General features: G+C 45.0%; 1 protein-coding gene across 3 annotated transcripts in view; it reads right to left on the bottom strand.

The window, feature by feature from the left end:
• Nucleotides 1-20,688, bottom strand: part of GRHL2 (grainyhead like transcription factor 2) — a 155,290-nt gene that overhangs the window by 4,527 nt on the left and 130,075 nt on the right. For 2 of the 3 annotated variants that reach the window (XM_027583098.1, XM_027583118.2), the window contains 3 exons: nt 16,838-16,932; nt 12,850-12,935; nt 341-405 (listed from right to left, as the gene is read on the bottom strand). In XM_027583098.1, the coding sequence (XP_027438899.1) occupies nt 341-405; nt 12,850-12,935; nt 16,838-16,932 (246 nt within the window). The remainder of the gene's footprint in view (nt 1-340; nt 406-12,849; nt 12,936-16,837; nt 16,933-20,688) is intronic. The other variant, XM_027583107.2, reaches the window with a different exon arrangement.

Below are 20,688 nucleotides of genomic sequence, written 5' to 3'. Positions count from 1 at the left end.
TCTTTATAAACCCAGCTCTCTGCAGAGGGGTGACTTTGCCCCTCTCTCCCCAGTGTCCTCACCACTTGTGGACCCTTCTATTCCACCGGCTCATCCTGTCCTTGGAATGGGACGTCTCAGTCAGCATCATGACAATACACTGTCTCCTTCCCTCCCTCTCTTACTAAGATCTTCAAAATGCCTTCAATTTGCAAGTGCCTCAGCAATCCTTTGTAAGGATGACACACAATTTCTACAAAAGGTGGACAATAGAACTAACAAAAGGTAGGCACCATCTTTTTTTTTAAAGGCACCATGTAGAATGATCTGATTTCGAAGACAGTTAAAGTTTCTTTCTTACCCTTTTTTGCTTTTCTTGTAAAGCTTTGTGATCTTCTCCACAGGCAGCCCATACTTCTCAGATATCTGTAACACCAGTAACAGAAAGGCAGGTAAGCATGGAAGGGGAAGCCAAGCAGAGGCAGGAGGGAAAGCTCCAGTTTCACTCTCTTGGAAATTCTCCTGGGTGTCAGTGTCCTTCACTCAGGAGTCAGGCTCCCAATATGCCCCAGGTGCGAGACTCTCCCTCGGGCAAACCTTAAATCATTCAACAAAAGATTCAGCCATGTGGCAATGTAATCTATGTCACCTCAGATCAGCAGTAAAACATGGACTCTGAGATGTTGGATTAAATAAGTAGCCATATTGAAAAAACATTCAACAAGTTAAGCTGAAGCCCTTCTCCACTTCCTTTTTTTTTCTTTTTTAGTGAGCTCTATGCGCAATGTAGGGCTCAAACTCATGACCCCAAGATCAAGAGTCGCACACGCTACCGACAGCTAACCAGGCACCCCAACCACTTCTTACATCAAAATAAATTTCAGATCAAAGATTTACATGTGAAGGCTGAAACCATAGCAGTTTAGGTTCTTTGTATTGGTATCATCTTCAAGGAAGGAAGATCATTCCCACAAAGATATGAAACCTGAAGAAAAAAGGCCAAAAGGTTGATAAAACAACAGAGAATTACAAATATCAGTAGAGTAAAATCCACCATTGAAAGCTGAAGATGGGGGCATCACTGTTCATAATAGAGAAAACTGTGTGTAACAACCATTTGTTAAGCATGTTTTGTCATTTTCACAGTTGAAAGCCATATAGTCATTTAAAAAATGTGGCAAGTCTATATCGAAAAAAAACAAAAAAGTCCTTAACACACTGAGGGAAAAAAAAGCTAACAAACTGCCCAACAGTCCATATAGTGTGACCCCATTTGTACTTTTTAAGAAATAAGTATGTAAGGAAATAGAGACTATGTGAAGGACCTGGCAAGCTATTAACAGTGGCTACCCTGGAAGAACGGACAGAAACTAGGAGATCCTTTCACTTTCTACTTTGTACCATTCTGTGGTGTTTTTTCCCCCTCTTACAATGATTGTGATTCACTTTTATAAATATAAAGTCATCATAGTTTGGAGATGAATTCTAGAAAGGCTACCCTAAATGCCTTTCATGCTTTCTCTGTCCCGAATCCAATCCACCCGCCTCTTCTGAGCCCAGAGGCTGGGGGGGCTCACAACCGGCTGGGGCAGGTGGGGTCTGAGACGGGGACGACTGGGCAGTGGAGCAGGGGCTCCAAAAAGAGGCTGAAGAGCCCTAGAGCACAGGCAGGGCAGCTCTGCATCCCCAGAAGGGCTTATCCCACGAGAACCGTAGAGTCCCGTCTCTTATTCCTCCTCCTGCACAGGAAGGACTCCTCACCCTGGGAATAAGCCCAGAGGAGTAGAACAGGTAGGCCAGGGTGAGAGGGCAACAGGAGCCTGGGGAAGCAGCGGCCCGCCTACTCCACGTCACTGCTCCATCACCGACAGGACCAGCCCCACCCCGCCACAGCTGAGGGCAGTGAGCCCAGTATATGAAATAACATGGCCTGGGAGCAGCAAAGGAAATTGACAGCACTTGTGTTGAAGGCATTCATTTGAACAGAACATAAAAGACCACTTATGAAGGTGGCACACATGTGCAAAATTTGGTCTAAAGATATGCTTATTGAACTAAAAACATTTTAAAGTTCAGTAAATGAATTGAAGGATTGGTGGTCAATACAGCAAACCAATAGTTTTTGGAAAGATCCATTAGAAAACCAATTTCAAAGTGCAGAGCAGAGACAGACAGCATAGAGGAACTCATGAATGGAACGAAAGACTGGAAAAACAGAAAAGAGAGATGTGAAGAACAAACACAGGCCCTACGAGGTGTGACTCTCCGGACTGCCAGATAGAAAAAAAGGAACAGATGCAGAAGAGGAGGCAATTAAACAAATAATGGAAGAGCCAGATCTCCAAAGGATAATAAAAAGATTCTGGAACCTCCCAGAACAAGTTACACACCCCAGAACAGAAGAATAAACCTGGCTTTCAGTCTTCTCATCTGCAACCCCAGAAACCAAAGGATAGTGGGGTAACCCCTTCAGGCAACTGAAAAAAAGGACTTCACCCCAAGAATCCTGTACACCAACAAGCTATGCCCCAGGCTGAAAAAAATGGTATCAAGGAAATGCAAGGGTTCAGAGAGAATTTCACCCAAATATCCCACTGGAGGAACATACAGACAGAAGAACATTATCTACATAGAAAACGCATCAGAAGGGAGACTTCAGCCAGGCAAAGGGGGAAGACAACAGGCAACCAGTGTTGTGCCATAAATAAATTTTTAAATGAATAGAAACCCTCCATTTACCCTCTCTCTACATATATCTTTCTATTATATATATATAATTAAAGACATACAGTTATATATCTGTATCTAGCTGTGTGTGTGTTTACATAGACGGAGTGGGGATGCGAAGTTAAGTGCTAAAGACTCTCCAAGTAAAAAGGAGATGATGAAGGGGGAAATCTCATCGTTTGCTAGAGTGAGAGCACTATCCACTATCTCAGCAACACCGAGAAATCGGGTGTTTGTGGGGACAGCGGGGTGAGCACCCCCACACACTCAGGCTGCCGGGAGAAGGGAGAAACCAAGCTCCAAAGCCTCGTCTCGGGGAGGGCGGGGGAGCTAGAGTGTTGGTGAGAAAAATAGCTGGAATTTTATTTTCAAATCACAGAGAAATAAGGAGGAGGGACTGAAATAATTTAGGAAAAGTAGAGAATAACATAGCTGCCAAACTTAAGAGAAAGTAAGCGGAAAATGCAGAGTAAAATCACAAAGGAAAAGTAATACGGAAGGAAGAAAATCAAGTCTATCAGTCATTATACCAAATGAGATGAACTGCATTTTTCCACTGAACCGCATTTTTCCATTGGAAGTCAGAGTGTCAGAGTGGGTAAAAAAAGAAAAGTTAAAAGAAGGATGAGAAAGAAAGAGAACCAGCTGGATGTTTAGCAGAGAAGCACTTAACAGGACGCAATGAATGAAGAGGCGCGGGCTGGAGGCCCCTCCCAAACGCACACAAGCAGAAGGAGAGTGGGAGTGAGGAGATTCATGGGAGACAAGGCAAGAGTTAAGGTTGATGAGGTCAGAATGGATATTACGTAATGATAAAAAGCACAAGGTGAAAAGGAATAGCAATCCTAACAGCGTATGCATCCAACAGCACAGCACAAATTACAGATGTAGGGCCAACTTGAAAGAACAGTTAGGGTGGGAGACTTCAGCATACCTCTTTCAGAAGTGGACAAACCCAAGACAAATAAGAACAGCTGAGTATAATCGATATACTAGATTTAATATTTTATACATCACACGCATACACGCATACACACTAACATCTCCGAAGGAGAATCTATCATGTGTTGGACCGCAAAGATAAGCCAGATTACATCAGCATTCAATAAAATTACAAATACAGAATTTAAGGTTTCCACAAATGCTTATATTTTGGAAGTACAGCAGTCCCTCCTTACCCGGGGGGGCTACATTCTAAGACCCCCAGTGGATGCCCGAAACCTCAGGTAGTACCAAACCCTCTATATACCATGTTTTCCCCTACACGTACATACCTATGATAAAGATTAATTTATAAATTAGGCACAGTAAGAAATTAATAACTGATAATAAAATAGAACAATTACTACTGTAATTAAAAATTGTACTGTAATAAAAGTTACGTGATGTGGTCTCTCTCAAAATAGCTTACTACACTGTACTCTTCTTTTTGTAATGATGTGCGATAAAATGCCTATGTTGACAAAACAAAGTGACATGAGTGACGTAGGCACTGTGACATGGCATTAGGCTGCTTCTGGACCGTATTGGACCAGAGGTAAGTAAAACCGTGGCAAGGGAGACCAGGAATAAGGGGGACTACTGCATTCCTACAGAACCTGGCTGCACAGCAGTTCTGCATCCCTTCCTCAGAAACCCAAATGCCTTCAGCAACTGTTTGGGAAGACGCTATGTTATATCTATCTAAATAAACTCTTAGGACGAGCAAGTTTCTTTGAGCCTCTTGATGCTATTTCCAAATCAGGTGAGATACTCTGAATAATGTAGGATTGACACTGATGTCAGTCCTCCCCAAGTTCACTCCCGTTTCCCTTCGGGAGAATTTCTGCTTCCTTTCTTTCTTCCCAAGCCTGGTACTTACAACTTACGCTATTTGTCAGGTGTCCCGGTGTGTCCACACCTGTACATGCAAATCAAAAGAGAAATGCTGATGTGAGCTGGTTCTGCACCTGGAGCCTTGCTGAAGGCACGCAGGAAGGAGGATGGAGGTGTCCACGGCCATTCGCCAGGAGCGAGCTCACCTCCCTGCCCCCTCCCTGGGGCTCTAAAACCACCCCGTTAACAGAGCTGGTGCACAGAATGAATGCTGGAGGGGCAACTCTCCTGGGCTTCATTTCTGGAGCTGCCACTTCCTCAGCACTTCCTGGCTGGTCTAAGCCAGAGCTTCTTAACCCAGGGTCTGCAGATGCCCGAAGAGTAGGCACACGAACTTGGGTGGGGAAAGCGGACCTCTTTATTTTCACTTTCACAAACCCTCAGCTTTAATTTAGCCTTCCCTTCAGTTACGAACATACAGTAATGTTAGCACAGTGCCTGTGTTTTGTTACCAATGGAAATCACAGGTATTTTCATGTCATAGTACAGTTACCGCAGATATCTCGAAATATCAATCACATGCATCCCTCACCCTTCGGAAGTACAGTAGTTATTAGTCCCGCCTACAGACCATGATAACTAATGCATGAAAAAGGAGCACGTGTATTCACAGATCACAAACATTTTTTATTATGATGGAAATGTTATCAACATAATTGGTTTCCTTTGTAATCCTATGTTTTTTATTTTGTACACTGAAAAACATTATTCAGAAAAGCACCCATAGACTTCATCACACTACCAAAGACATGCATGGCACAAAAAAGGAAGAATCCCTGATAAACATTCCGTACCTAAGAACCTGCTGTCTGCCTAGAGCCCTGGGCTACATGTTATTTGTACCTAATTATTCTGACTTGCTTGGCCTAAAAGAGTTGGGGGTTTTTAACTTTGGTGGATGTCATTCGGAACTTCTTTTTAAAATAAAATAGGGACATTTTTCTACCCAACATCACCAGACTCCTATCTGTAGGTTCCCCTCTTCTGAAAGAAAAGTGATTCTGATTCTTTGTCTTTTCAGTGCCCCAAAGCATGAAAACTACCTCAGCTCACACATCAACTGATAACTGCCCAGCCAGAGCCAGGTGACCTGCATAAACCCCGCACAATTCCAGTCTGGACCAGGATCTGCTGGGCGTAGTGGCAGCGGTGGCGGCAGCTAGCGTTTCCTGAGTGCTTACTGAGTGCCCATCGTAGAGGCGCAGAACAGTCTGCATCTATGAACTTGCTCCATCCTCCCATCATTACAGGGGAATACGTCCTTTTATGAGCCCTGTTTTTCAGGTGAGGCAACTGGAGCTTACAGTCATTAAATAACGTACCTGCCAATAAGTGGCAGCGACAGATTGGAAAGGGAACAATCTGGCAGTTTGGTTTCAGACTCTGAATGCTCAGAGTAAATGGGCATATGTGAGACTGAAGGGCAAAGCTGTGCCCTCCATGCAACTGTCAAAGGCAAAGCCAGAGGCAGCTTGGTACCAGGCCACAGTGACACGGCGTCCTCTGCCTCCATGCCAGGCAAGGAAGTGTGCTTTGCCAAATTCAGAACCCTGGGAAGAAGTGAGACTCTGCAGAGTTTCGTGTGGAAGAAGCTGGCCATCTATCAGTGGGTTACAGAAGGATTCCTTCCGCCTGGGACCTGGACGGTATCACCCATAAACCCTCCTTTCTATGCACGGAAAAGACGTGCCTGCGTCATAGTTTTCTCAAATGGGGGAATTAGTAGGAGTGCTTGCGTTTTAATTTCTGCTTTTCAATTTATCTGAAATGATAGTCCACTTTCATAATTTTTAAAACCCATTACTGATATTTTTAAAGATTCTTATTTTTTTTTAAAGATTTTATTTACTTATTTGAGAGAGAGAGAATGAGAGATAGAGAGCACGAGAGGGAAGAGGGTCAGAGGGAGAAGCAGACTCTCTGCTGAGCAGGGAGCCCGATGTGGGACTTGATCCCGGGACTCCAGGATCATGACCTGAGCCGAAGGCAGTCGCTTAACCAACTGAGCCATGCAGGTGCCCCATTACTGTTATTTTTAAAGACCCAGAAGACTTCCTTTACATCCAGGAGGATCCTAGGTTCTTAGACTTATCTCATCAATGTGTTATTGATTGTCTGATGATCTGTAACTTTTTAGACTTTAATTTTGTGAAGCATTCTCTTTGCCCAGACACCTCAGGTATGTGACAGGCAGAACTTAGGGACTCCCTAAGTTGGTTTTCACCAGTGTAGGACTCAGTCTGCCTTGTCTAGAGACACCCAGAAGAGCCTGCTCTGGAAGCCAGTGACTTTTATTTGGAGTTATAAACAGTTCAGTGCAGGCTCTAAGACACACATTTAAGAATGAGGGGACTCTTGCTTGCAAACACATCATCAGTGGCTGCATTTGACATGTCAAGAGAATCAGGGAGTAACAGCCTTTACTCCATGCATGAACAACTCAGTTGAACTGAAGACGGTGCTACCGAGTCCGTGAGCAAAACTTTCCCTTGTGTGCATCAGCTAGCTGCACCAACAGAGAACATCTCTACCCTTTTCTCTAGCCCTTTTGGCTTGGAGGAGTCTCAATCTGCCTCCCTACCCCGTAGCGCTTATAGTCACCTCCTGTGTATGTACATATGTATGTACCTACCTACCACCTATGTATAGAGAATTTCGATGTGCTACCTTTAAATGCCATGTGTATGAACTCAGTTAATCATCACAACCTTAGATGTCATTTTATCATCCTAGTAATAATATCCCACGTTATTATTATCCTCATTTCAGAAATGATGAAACTGGGGTACAAAGAGGTCGAGTAACCCGCCCAAAGTCACATCACACAAAATGTCAGAGCCAGGATTTGAACCCTGACTTTGTGGGATCAGCCCCTACACATACTACTTCTTGCCTGATGGTTTTTTGTTGCCTCTCTTCTTTCCTTCAGTTGTGGTGAGCTGTGGTCTGGAAAGTTTATTCTTCTTCAAATAACTTTTCATATGTGGACATCTCTCTCATTGGACTGAAACTGCTCGAGGGCTTAAGTTGGCTCCACAGCTCTGTGGAGCTATCAGACCTTGGGAGACCCCCTTCCTGGGCCTCGGTGTCTACCTCTGTAGGATGGTGATGATGATACTTGCATTGCCAAGTTCACAGGGGTATTGTAAAGATCAAATGAAGCAATGCATGTGAAATCGTGCCACCTGCAGCACTCAGCATGGTGGCATGTGTATAGTAGGTGCTCGGTTCAGTCAAATATTTATGCTCAAGGATCTGGGGATACACAGAAGACACCAAGTCCCTGTGCTCATGAGCTCTACACTCTACTGGGGAGGAGAAAAAAAAAATGTCTAGCAAATGTTAAATATGTCAAGTGGTGATCAGTGCTATGAAATAAAACAAAGCATGGTGAGAGAACAATGACAGATGCCATTTCTGTAGGTGGAATGGCAAGGCCTGTCTCAGCAAGGGCCCTGTGAGCAGAGGCCTGAAGGAAACGAGAGTGAGCCTTCTCCACATGGAGGACAAACACTCCTGGCAGAAGGTGCAACACGGGCAAAGGCCTTGAGGTATGAGTAAACCTTGGGGGGCTCAGGGACTAGAAGGAGGCTACCGCAGCTGAAGATTCATGTGTAGGATTACTAGGTAAAATCACTTAGAAAAGTCAAAAGAAAAACTTTGAAAACTCATGTCACCTCCACTACCACCACCATCATCACCAAATCCTTGTCTGTAATCAAGTTTAAAAAACCTAATTATAGGGGTGGTGCAGTCTGCTAAGTGTCCAGCTCTTGGTTTCGGCTCAGGTTGTGATCTCAGGGGTTGTGAGATCGAGCCCTGCGTTAGGCTCTGCGCTCAGCCCAGAGTCTACTTGACATTCTCTCTCCTCCCTCTGCCCCTCTCACTTGTGCTCTCTCCCTCAACATAAATAAATAAATTTTTTAAAAAATAAAAACCCAACTATAAGAATAAAGAAGCCAGAGTGAATTATCAAAGTTACATAAGTGGCTTGGTTGACATGATATCAAACATGCAGATGAAAAGAGAAACAGTCTGCTTCATCCAAATGATACCAAGTATGGGAACATTCATTAACATCCGCTGACAGAGAACCATTTTTCTTTTTCTATCAAGTGTCTACCTCTGTATGGGTAATGATTTTGTGGCATGTGAAATGAAGGTGTGGGAGGTTCAGGACCCATAAAAGAAGAAGAATTATCTGGTCCTGTAGCAAAGTGACCCAATACAGCAGAGATTAAACAATAATTCCACTCCTCTTTGTTGTGGTCAAGAGCTCCTTCTCAGATAGTGAGAGGTCAAGGAGAGTACAAGTAAAACAATTCCTCAAAGTTGGCACGGTCCACATTTTGTGAGGAAGGAAACCAAGGATTGAGAGTGTCAGGTGCGAGACTCCACAGTTGTGACTGGAGCTCAATCACGCTCGCCAACCCATTCTTTCCTGTGCGTGCTGCTGTGTCTGAGCTTCTGGGGGGACGTGTGACCCTTTCAAGGCAAACCCAGTCCTATCATCTCAAGGGAGACTACAATGTCTGCTGAGCACAAAAACAACCCACTTTCTAGATAACAGAACGACTCCATCCTGTTGAGTGACCTGACTTAAGAGACTCCGGGAAATCTGTGTAGGCTGGAGGAGCACCATCACCATCCCCAAACTGCTCAGTGAGTCTACCGGACTCAGACCTCCACTCCCATCTGAAGGAAGGGTGGCAATGCTGTTCTGGTCTGTCTCAGTGATCAATCAACACTGCACCACTGGTTGTCGATAATTATTTTCTTAAAAAAGAAAAAAAAAATGCAGAACTTTTTGGGGGAGGACAGGGTTTCTTCTACATCTAAATAATGCTTGGCTGAGGATAGGGGATTTGAGGTTAACAGCAGAAATAAGAGAAGGTTCTCCAATAGAAAGCAACCCGAGTCTTCCTGCTGCAGGAGCAGCTGCGTTCTCCTCATTGTCATTGCCATCACCTGCTCACATAAAGCTCCTGCGTGCTTGCACTAACTCATTTATGTTCTTGATGACTCCATTTTACAGCTGAGGAAGGTGAGGCACAGCCAACCTTTCAAAGACTAGTTCACGAGGGGAATAAGACAATGTGAATACTGATATGAAGCAGGTGTTCCTATTTCAAAAACTGCAAGACACACACCTACTTTGCACAAGGCACACTTTTACATTTGGAGTTGTGAGGTCTGCTCTCCCTGGAAGACTGTGAGCACCTTCCTCAATAAAGAAAGGATGTGGTCTTCCCACACCTTTGATGGAGGATGAAGGAGGTACCCTAGACCCAGGCCAATTCCCCAAATCCACAGAGGTGGGTCTACGCGCATGAAATAGCCTGCAGGGCCACTCCCCTGCTCAAATCTACTTTTGCAGAACTCTGGTCCCAAAAGAGGGTAATGAGGGGGTTTATTCATTTGGAGTGAATATGTACATAGGACCTTAAGGCAGAATCTGACCCTAATATCAGTTTCCAGCCAATGTACACACCAGGCAGTGGCTCCCAAACTTTAGTGTGGTTTCAGGTCAACCAGGGAGTTTGCTACCAATGCTGATTCCTGGGCCCACCGCAGAGAGCCTGATTCTGAAGGTCAGGTGAAGGGTTCCGGGATGGCATCACAGAAAAGTACCCTAGGAGAATCCAGTGGAATCCCCCACTTAGAGAAGCAACATCCTAGGCCCACAGTATCTGTTGGGTCCACAATGAGTGGGGGACTGTGCTTTTATAGAAAGCCACATTCGGGATGCCTGGGTGGCTCAATCAGTTAGGCATCTGCCTTCGGCTCAGGTCATGATCCCAGGGTCCTGGGATTGAGTACCGCATCGGGCTCCTTGCTCAGCAGGAAGCCTGCTTCTCCCTCTGCCTGCCACTCTCCCTGCTTGTGCTCTCTGACAAATAAATAAAATCTTAAAGAAAGAGAAAAAGAAAGCCACTTTCAACCACTGACAGGGTTCAAAGTGATGGCTTGAAGTCAAGTACAATGTCTCTTGATTAAACAGATTTTCTTAAAAGTTAGGATTCTTTTGTATGCAGTTTTAAGTTGTTAAAAAAAATATAACCCCCCCCGCCACCACACACACAGAATGATGTTATTTTAAAATTAAAAGCTGAACAAAGCATAGAGACCAGAGTCACACTGCTTTCTCCTTTGGAAGTTTCGCTTAATGTGGGGTTTTGGACTGTGGGGCATAAAGATCATTCCTTAGGAGCAGCTTTCCGTCTCTAGGCTTGAGAAGGGGAACTCCCACACAACCTCCAGAGTTTCTGACCCAGTTACCTGCGCCATTTCCATAGTTCCATGCCTCCACCAAAATGCCAGGTTAGTGGAAAATTACAGAATGGAATCACGAACCAAAAAAGCTTTCCATCTTTTAGACCATATCTGTAAAGTAGCTGATTATTTGAGAAATCCAAAATCTGAGGAAAAGGAGGAAGTGTTCTCACGATCTTTGCTAGCTCTGATTTGGTAACAAAAACTAACCTTTATCGGGTACTTAGGAACCAGACAGGGAGTTCTATGTGTGGTGTCTCATTTCATCCCCACAGCAATCCTGTGAGGTAGGTACTATTATGATTTCCATTTGAAGGATGAAGAGGTTAAGAAGCTTGCCCCACTAGTAAGAGCTTGACGATCTACATGTGGGTTTCTGAGCCCAAAGCCCATATGCTGGCTCACAAGGCTACACTGAATCTCCATGTGCGTGTAGGTAACTGTGGTAAATGCCACACACTAGTGAGGCGCTGGTCCTCAGAGAACGCATGCCTTGGAGATAGCCGTTTCTTACCCCACCCAGGCCCCAAAGAAACCTAGCATACAACTACAGTGTCCTGCCTTCTTACTTCATGGTGTGCTCAAGTCTTCACTTAAATAGAACCCGTTGTCCTTGGCGGCCACCCCCAAATTGCAAGGGCTGCTGGTGTCATTCCTTTGGAGCTCAAAGGAGCATCTGTGGCCCTGCTTGCCCATATGACCCACTCAAGAAGCAAGGAGATAGCTTGTGTTGGTGTATCAGTAAAACCTTTTCTTTCCAGGAAGGGGAGATAAAGTCAGAATTGCCCCAAGGCAACTGCCCAGAGCCAACCTGATCTCTCCCCAGCCTACAAGGTCAAAGGATACCATGCACTACTCTCCCCCATACCCACAGCCAAGCAAAGCAAGGAAGGTGTTGACTAGTTCCCCTAAGAGAGATCAAAAGCTCGACTCCGCTGTGGTGGAGGAGTACAGGCAGTGGTTACTCAGTGGCTGAAAACAAGGGTTCAAAGAAAAACTTGTACATGTTCACAGCAGCATTATTCACAACACTCAGAGGGTGGAAAAGCCCCAAATGTCTATCACCCAACAAATGTGGAAAAACAAAATGTGGTATATCCATGCAATGAACTATTATTCAGTGATAAAACAGAATGAAGTACTGATTATATTACACCATGTTTGAAACATTATGCTCAGTGAGAGAAACCCACCACAAAAGACCACATATTGTATGATTCCACTTCTAGTCCTATCCTATACATTGTAATATTTTGCCCCATAAAACCCAAGATGCTGTTCAATGTCGCAGTTTTGCAGACCCACAAGTGATTGTGGACCATCCCTTGGCAGTCCTATTGTCTCCATTGCCTTAACATACCCAGATCTTCTACATCGTTGTACCAAAAAAAAAAAAAAGGGAGGGAGAAATAGTCAAAGTAGAGTCGTATTGAAGTCCTATTTGGATGGATAACATATGGATAAAATATCAGATAACTTTTCCAGAGCCCAGGCTCCCCGAAGCTAGACTAACTGGGGAAGGGAAGTGAGGGTGGAAGTTCCGAGTCTTACTTAAATCCTGTAGCCCAGCAATGGCCATGTGTACGTGAATGCTTCTTAACCAAAAGATGTCACATTTTTATTTTGGATTACACTATCACAGCTAGCAAGATACTTCCTAATTGTTTCTGTTCTGTGCATATTTGGAAGTTAAACGTATCTAATTTGGTTTCACACAAAGAGACAAATGGAAACTCACAGACGAAACTTCCTCTATGGCATCTTACTCTGATTAGCCATAAACTGACAGGGAATTGGCAGTTTTTCAAAGTTTCCTTCTCCTTGAATGCCAATAAGCCAGGATGGTGTGGAGATCAGTGTTCCCATAAATCTGTTTTTCTTTTTCTTTATAAAGCTCATTCCAGAGCCATCTCGAAGGCTGCATGTTAAGGCACGGACTCCAGCTCAGGAGAACAGAGGCAGGTTTCCTGGAGGCTGAAAGGGTCAGCTGCTTACCGCTTCCATCAGGCCCTTCACAGTGGGGGATTTCAACATCAAAGCGTCGAACACATCGTCCGTCTCCTTCCGCACGTACAACAGCACTGAAAGAGAAGCAGAGGGGAGGCGTGACTGAGGAGCCCACATAGCCACCACCACTGCCAGGCTGCTTCCTGTCACACACGTGTCAGAGGCTGATAGTATCTATGAGGTCGCGGACCCCTGATGACCCAGACGACCCCTACGAGGGTAACTGCCGCACCTCCACAGCCGACCTGCAGCCAGGGGCTAAGGGGCCCTTCGAGGGAGTAAAGGGACAAGTGAGTCACACATAATGGACTATGTTGCTTTCCCACACTGTTCACACTGGAATTTCTCAAGGTGGGTCCATCATCATCTCCTTAGGACATCCCTTTCTGCAACCTCCGTCTTCTATTTATTCATTTGATCATTCAACAAATATTGCCAAATACCCATCAGGCTGTGTGGCCAGAAGCCGAGGTTGCAGCAGTGAATTAAGACATGGTCTGACCTTAAGGAATTTGTTGTCCCTTAGAGAGGCAGGCATTCTGCAAATAGGCAGACAGCCAGACAGGGCTGGACGAGTTCGGAAGGAAAAAGACACGAAAGTGTGCTTACAGGGGCCTGAGCTTTTCACAGAGGTGGGAAGGTGGGGAGAGAGGACAGGGAGCGCCAACTCCAGGCAGACAGACCAACCAGTGCACAGGCCCAGAGGGAGCCAGGGCATGTCAGAGGCGTGAGGGAGAAGCTATGGACTTAGAGTACAACAGGACTGGCTTTGACCCCAGCTCAGCCTGCTGTGGGGCTCTGCTTCCTTAAACCTCTCCAAGCGCTGGTCTTCCCTGGACAACGGAGATAATAGTATCATCTACCTCACAGGGTTGCTGTGGGGGTTAAATGAATAGCATCCACGTGGGGCGCTTAGCACCATGCCTAGCACACAGCAAGTACCGCTCCTCTATCAGCAAATACCATTAGGAAGCACCTGTCGTGGTTCTAGTGCCCTCAGTGAAGGTGAATGCGGCTTTGTGCTCCTTTCTCTGTAACGTAACAGTCTCAAGTTGATCATGCACAGACTAGGGGAGATGGTAGCAACCCCAGACACCATCACAGAGAAGACACTCTCAGGGGACACCCTTTCTTAGAGCAACTGCATGGAGGCTTAGCTCCCAGAAAGGACTGGAACTGCCATTCACACGCGACCCTCCAGCCCCCTGAGCTGCTTGTGCTTTCTCTCTCCCTCCTCCAATGATGTGGCTTCTGGTTCTGACTTCAGAGGGAAAGAAAAGGGCCAAGGTTGCAGCCCCCTGTGCCTGGCTACTACAGGAAGAATGTGCAGCCAAGAAGCCCTGCTGAGCCTCTGACCAGAGTCAGGTTCCAAGGGAGTCACAGTCACCACCAAGCTCAAAGAATGAAGCTGGACCTGGAAACTGAAACCAGCTCTAACTCAAACTCCTGCCCCTTCCCCCACTCCTCCCCAGTCGCAGGGACTTTGTTAAAGCTGCCTGCTTCATAAAGGCAAAGTCTACACGGGCGCACAAGGGCTCTGCCTACATTTTCTTTCTGCAGCAGCTGTTCGGTTTGTGTGTGACACAAAAGAGAAAAAAACCCTGAAGTATTGCAAAGTTTCTTCTCTTTACCAAGTATAAAAATAAACTACCAATTAAAAATAAACAGACTGAACATGTCTCCAAAGATTTCAAAATGTAGTCCTTTGGAGGAATATTTATAGTCTCCATTTCAGCTGAAACAATCTAGTGGCCTAATGGCCTTATAAGAGGACTCAAGGTTAGCAGCACAATGAGAAACAATTAGACCAGAGGACCTCAGCTACAACTGGATTAGGACAATTAAATTTTTAAAAAAGGGTGGCTGTTACAGCAAACATTCTATAAGTTCTCCCCGCAAGCCCCAAAAGAAAAATATCATTTCCAGCAGGCTGACCCTAAAGAAACCCCAAACATGTTCTAGTAAAATGAGTCCTGCTTCCATTGGATTTACAAATTTCTTCTTTTAAAATCTTTTGTCTTTGAAATAGTATGGCTGATACCCTTGCTACAGTGTCGCAGTAAGGCGTTAGAGGTGGGCCGGTGGCATGTGGATAGGTTGTGGGAGAGAGGCTAGGCAGGGCAGCATCCCAGCCCCCACCCCTGCTGGGCTGATAGCGCACCCCCACAGCTTGCCCCGGGCAGCAGCTTCGGTAACCATGTGACAGCGGCAGGGCGCGCACGCGATCACCACCGTTAGCCACCAGGGTAATGGTGGCCATGACGGCCGGCATGCATCCCAGAGGCTATGGGAGAGGCAGACAGCCGCAGAGACAGGCTCCAAATGACTCTCACGGAGCCCCCCAGAGAAGTGGCTACAAAGGCAGAACAACAAAGAATGGCTTTCGTGATAATTATGATCACTTTCTCTCCTGGAGAACTTCTAATAAACAAACAATAGGAACCATCACTGACCCTGATTCCTCTTGTTTGTCAAAGAACAGCTCCGACTGGGAGCTCCAGGCAAGGGGCTCAGTAACTCCACTGTCCTTTTCCAAAGGAAAGCCACTCTCAGGAGACCACTTGCTTGATCGCTGGTAGCTTGCAGCGCCCTCGTGTGTCTCTGTGATTTAGATGTTTCAAAGGCCACACAGACTTGCTTTTTGTCACAGCCCAATAAAATTCCCAGTGGCAATTTTTGTACTGACTTCACAATCTCAAAATAATCTGAAAAACACAACCTTTGGGCTAGCCAGCATGCACTAAATATGGATGCAAGCTACAGTTGCTTTTGCCTGTGTAATTCTTGATTTCCATATAATTCTGCCTTTGTTCTAAAGTATGTGCTAGAAAAGGCATGCAGGAACAAAGCCCAAAATGCACTTGAATATTTGATGGGAAGCCTGTGAAGTCAATCTTTTAAAGGTTTAAAGGTTGCTAATGTAATTAACACCACCTAGGTATTTATGCTCTTTCCATTTTGAAACACTAATTACTTATTCACAATGAACAGATATACCTAGACCCAGACCTAATAATCAAAGTCACAGCTATAATAGTGAACATAGAGCGCTTACTATATGCTAGGCACCTGGGTGAAGTGTCTTGACATACACTGAGGTTCATCAATCCTCACAGCAACTCTACAGGTAGGTACTCTTCTCATCCCTGTTTTACAATGCGGACTCGAAGGAGCAGAGGGTCTCCCCAAGGTCCTACAACTCTGAAGGGCTGAGGAAGGCTACAGGGGGGATGTTCTTGGCCATTATGCAAATCCCATTACAAGTAGAAAAGAAATACCATTTCTCGGTAACAAAAAATTCAAGTCTGTGTGGATGGCGAACATATTTAACAGGGTAGCCTGACTCACTGAAAGTCCAGCACAGTACGTCTAAGATCTCTGGAAGCTCTTGGTGTTGGCTACAGCAGGACAGGAGGGAAACGGCCATTCCCCACACTCTCCTCTTCCTCCAAGGAAAGACAGTGAGTCATGTACAGTATCAAAAGGCAGAGCAAAACACTGACCCACTCTCACTTCGTTTCTTACTCTCTTGATGAAGCAGAATAAGACCCTTGACAAAGAAAATGAAGAAGCTGTGATGTCAGAAAACAGGCTCATTTATCTGTCTGAGATGAGTCGTTTGCATCTCTGGAATGATTCTCAACCGTTGCTGCTTGTGAGACGTTACTGCCTCATGGGCAGCAAAAGTTTCTTTCTGACCTCAGACCTCACTGCTGGCTGATTGGTACCTCATTACCTTGCTCCCAAGGCAAAAGAAAGAACCAGTGCCTAGAAAGAATATATATTTGCTTAAGGTGCTTAAAAGGACAGGGCTGAAAGTGAAGGGGAACACTGTGGACTTCCTTCATCAATAACCAATCCCCAGGCCAGCCTTGAACCACAGGGTCCGGGCTGGGCTGCACAGTCTTCTGTGTGAAGTGCCCCCACCATTCATGATGGGAGGGTGGGTAACCCTGCAATGCCAGAGGGGAGATACCTCGCTTCATCCCTTCTTCTTTCATCTGCTTAGAAGGTGCTGGACCAAATTCCTCTTCCATGGGCCTGAACATCCGTTTAACAAGGACACTGCTGCTAGAAAAGATGAGCAGAAATTGTTAAGTAAAGCATGCAGGGAGTCAAAAGAAAGGTTTATGTATGTGTCTGGCACTACCTTTTTCCTTTGTTTGTACCATCCCTAGTTCTCTACAACTGGATCCACTCAGCAACCTCCTTCCTCTCCCCTGCAGGTCCCAAGTCATCCCTGCCTGGGGCAGAACACGCACACCAGTATCTTTAGGGCATGGACCAAGGACATACTGCCTATTATTGCATATGGATCCACAAAGATTAGACCCCTGGGTTTTACCCACTCTATCCTGCATCTAACCGCCTTCCTGCTCAAAAGATCAGGGCTGGGGTGGGATAGCAGGAGTGAACCCTGGGGTCTATGTGATCTCCAAGTTATTAGCCCCTCCCATTTAGCTAGGGCCTGAGTGTCCTACGCTCTCTTGCCAGCCCCTTAAGGGCACAGCAGGGACCTCTGGAAATGGGATGGGCGTCCCTGGCTGGTTCTCAGTTCTGAGGCTGTCCTGATTTCCTGCTGTTCTATGGCTCCATCTCGTTGGAGCAGATGAGACTGCAGCGGTGGAAGTTCTCCAGAGACCCAGACCTCGGCCGCCCAGCCCTTCCCTCCTCCTTGGGAGGGGGGTTTTAGCATCCCCTGGACCCCATATGGTGCTGAGTCCCCACATGTCCCCACCTGAGCCAGTGCTGGTGGTTCTGCATTTTCCCCCCAAAGTTCCTGTCCATTCTGGGTACTCTAAGGAAGGGGAGGAGTCTTTGAGAGGAATGGAAATTGGAAGCACAGACTGTCACTGGAGAGAAGTCACTGGTGCTGAGTGTTGTGGGCTGCATGTGTGTGTCTTCCCAAATTCATATGTTGAAACCCTAGTCTTCAGTAAGATGTTATTCAGGGGTGAGGCCTTTGAAAGGTAATTAGGACATGAAGGTGGAGCCGCCATGATGGGATTAGCACCCCTAACAGGACACAGTGAAGACACGGTGAGAAGATGGTAGAAGAGGGTTCTCACCAGACAACAACCATACGGGCACCTGATCTCACACTTCCAGCCTCCAGAACTCTGAGAAATACATTTCTGTTGTTTTAAGCACCATCCCCCCCGCCCCGCCCCATTTGTGGTATTTTGTTAGAGCAGCCCGAACTGGCTTAGACATGGAGAAAATGCTCCTGAAGCCCTTGAGGGAGTAGACAGGTTTTTAGCTTGAAGAGTAGCCCTCTTCAAGCCCTCAAGCGAGTGGACAGGTTTTTAGACATTTTTACTCTCTTTGGAGATTCCTAGAACTACTAGGCACATGAAGCAATGTCACACAGGCAGTTCAACAGAATTATTAAGACATGAACTCTGGGTCCAGATTACTTTGGTTTAAACCTCTGCTTCATAGTTTACTAGCTATGGGAACATGGACAAGTTCCTCAACTGCCCTGAGCCTCAGATTCTTTGTCTTTAAAAGAAAGCTGTTGAAAGAATTAAATAAATTTGACAAATGTAAACCACTGACACAGTTGCTGGATATACCGTAAGTGCTACCGAAGTGTTAGAGATGATGATGACAGTGACGATAAAGGTGGAGAGATCAGAGAAAGAGAGATATGGAGAAGAATAAATATGGCACAGAGCTTGAAAGACGCCAAAGTTTCCATGTACCCTCAGAGAGCAAAGAGTCCGCTTTGGTGCAATTTAAGGATCCACGTTGGAAAAGCTTCCTGCATGGGAGGTGGACATCACATCAATGCCAAGCTCCCAAGGTAATACAAAACCCTGCTTCAAAGACAATTCTTCATTGGCATCATTGGCATTAGGAAGCTATTTGTCAGTTCTCAAGTCAAGTTAGCGGTGGGGTCCAGTGGTACAAAGAGCATAAGGTACAAAGTTCTGGACGATCCAGAAAGTATTTCTATTAATTCTAATAGTTTAAATTATTAAACCAATAATGCTTTAAGTTATCATCTCATATATTAAGTGCTCCGAAAAGGTCTATCAATTTTTTAAAAAGACTTCACATTTTACAAAGTACTTTTCATCTTGGTCAATTAGGTCTCAGGAACACCGTGTGAGCCAGCCAGGGCTAATCTTATCCTTATATTAGTGAAAACCAAACTCAGGCTGAATATGTGTAAGGGTAGGGTGATGTAGCTAACAAGTAAAACAGGCTGTTAAGAGAATGCAGCTTTGAAGGACAAACTCATGATAAAGATACCTAATAAATCTGAGATGATGATGTGAAGGTATGAGAAATGATAGTAAGAGCATTCTCTTTTATTCCCAAGTCAAACTGTGAAAACAACTAGAGGGAAAACTTAAACTCAAGTCCCAGTTCACAGTGGTAATAAGTTGTTAGGGCACTGTGACAACTTCACTACCTTATCATAAAAGCAGCTCATATTATTCCATTGTGTCTTGGAAATGGGGTGACAATGACCTCAGGAGCAGAAGATTAAAAATGAATTCATACAATTGCCAGTGACCAGTAGGTTAATAATAGGTAAATAGCCTGAAATATCACCAGACATGCTCTCATGCTGTGTGAGGGTTCCTAAAATGGTGATTTTCTTTTTCTCATCAAGTAACATTTATTTATATTCTTACAGTCCTGCTGACTTTTGATAGCACCCCATTCTGCCCCCAAATAAATTGACCTTCCACCCCTCCCCACCCCATTAGCCTCAGAAAAGAGGAGGCTCTCTTATGTTCAAGTCCTTATAAGGTCTCTCACAGTATGGAGTAGGATCTCAATTAATTTCAATAACAAATTACTCTTTGGGTAACCATCCCAAAATGACTTTAATCAATGCTAATTTGGGGTACTGACAGAATTAGCAAAACAAAACCCACACATAGATTTAGTAATGATTACCATAGTTAAGAGCTCTACAATGCAAGTAATAAATGACTAGGTTAGTAGGCCCCAGAAGGATCATTTGAAGAGGAAATACAGATATTTCTGTTCTTGATAAGATGTAGCTTGTTGCAAGCCAATGTTCTAGCCAAGAACAATGTGAAAACTGTATAAAATTAAACAAACAAACAGAAGACCTCTTGAAAGTAGTGGAGACTGCTGATGGGGCAGTCAGGGCTTGAGGAGCTGAGGTCTCAGGGAAAAGAATGCAGAGAGATGAGCTGGTAATCAGTGAGCCACTGTTCCCTCAGAGCATTTGTCAGTTCTTGTTTGGGAGCAGAAGGTGATAATCCCAGCTAAGGCACACATGCAAGGGGAAAAAAAAGTCTGCACAGTTTTTGGCAATCTTACGGTGCTAGAAAAACAGAAGTTTTTCTTTGGGGCTGCAAAGGCATCTAGGACTTTTGGAAAAACTTCCAGAGAGTAAGGAAGCACAGAAAAGTGAACCAGACAATGCAGTATTCCTTCCTAGATACTTGCCAAGTCCCTAAACTGCACAGGATAAGAAACTAAGAAATTGAGCAGAAAGTCCTTGAAAACCATAGAGGAGGCCTTAGTAGTCTCCCCATGCTAAAGAGACAGAAATCAGGTGTCAGATCCCACCAAGGAAGAGCGCCCATAGAAAGTCCCTCAGAGCTACAGTCTAGGGGTTAGGATGAAGTAGTCTGAGGTTAATACAAATTGCAACTGAGCTTAGGGTCAGTTCTGCCCTGACTGGAGTACAGTGATCTGCATTCACTCAGGCCGCACACCAGAGGATAGGGAAAACCTTCACAAGAGAAAAACATGGTCATCTAGATCTTCTGTAATTTTTACATACATTATTCATCACTCAACTAATGCTTATTAAATATACTAATAAAAAGGACC

The sequence above is a fragment of the Zalophus californianus genome, chromosome 4 (assembly GCF_009762305.2).
Source record: "Zalophus californianus isolate mZalCal1 chromosome 4, mZalCal1.pri.v2, whole genome shotgun sequence".
Taxonomy (NCBI): Eukaryota; Metazoa; Chordata; class Mammalia; order Carnivora; family Otariidae; genus Zalophus; species Zalophus californianus.
Note: the sequence above shows the minus strand (reverse complement) of the source record. Positions and strands in the feature narration are given on the sequence as shown.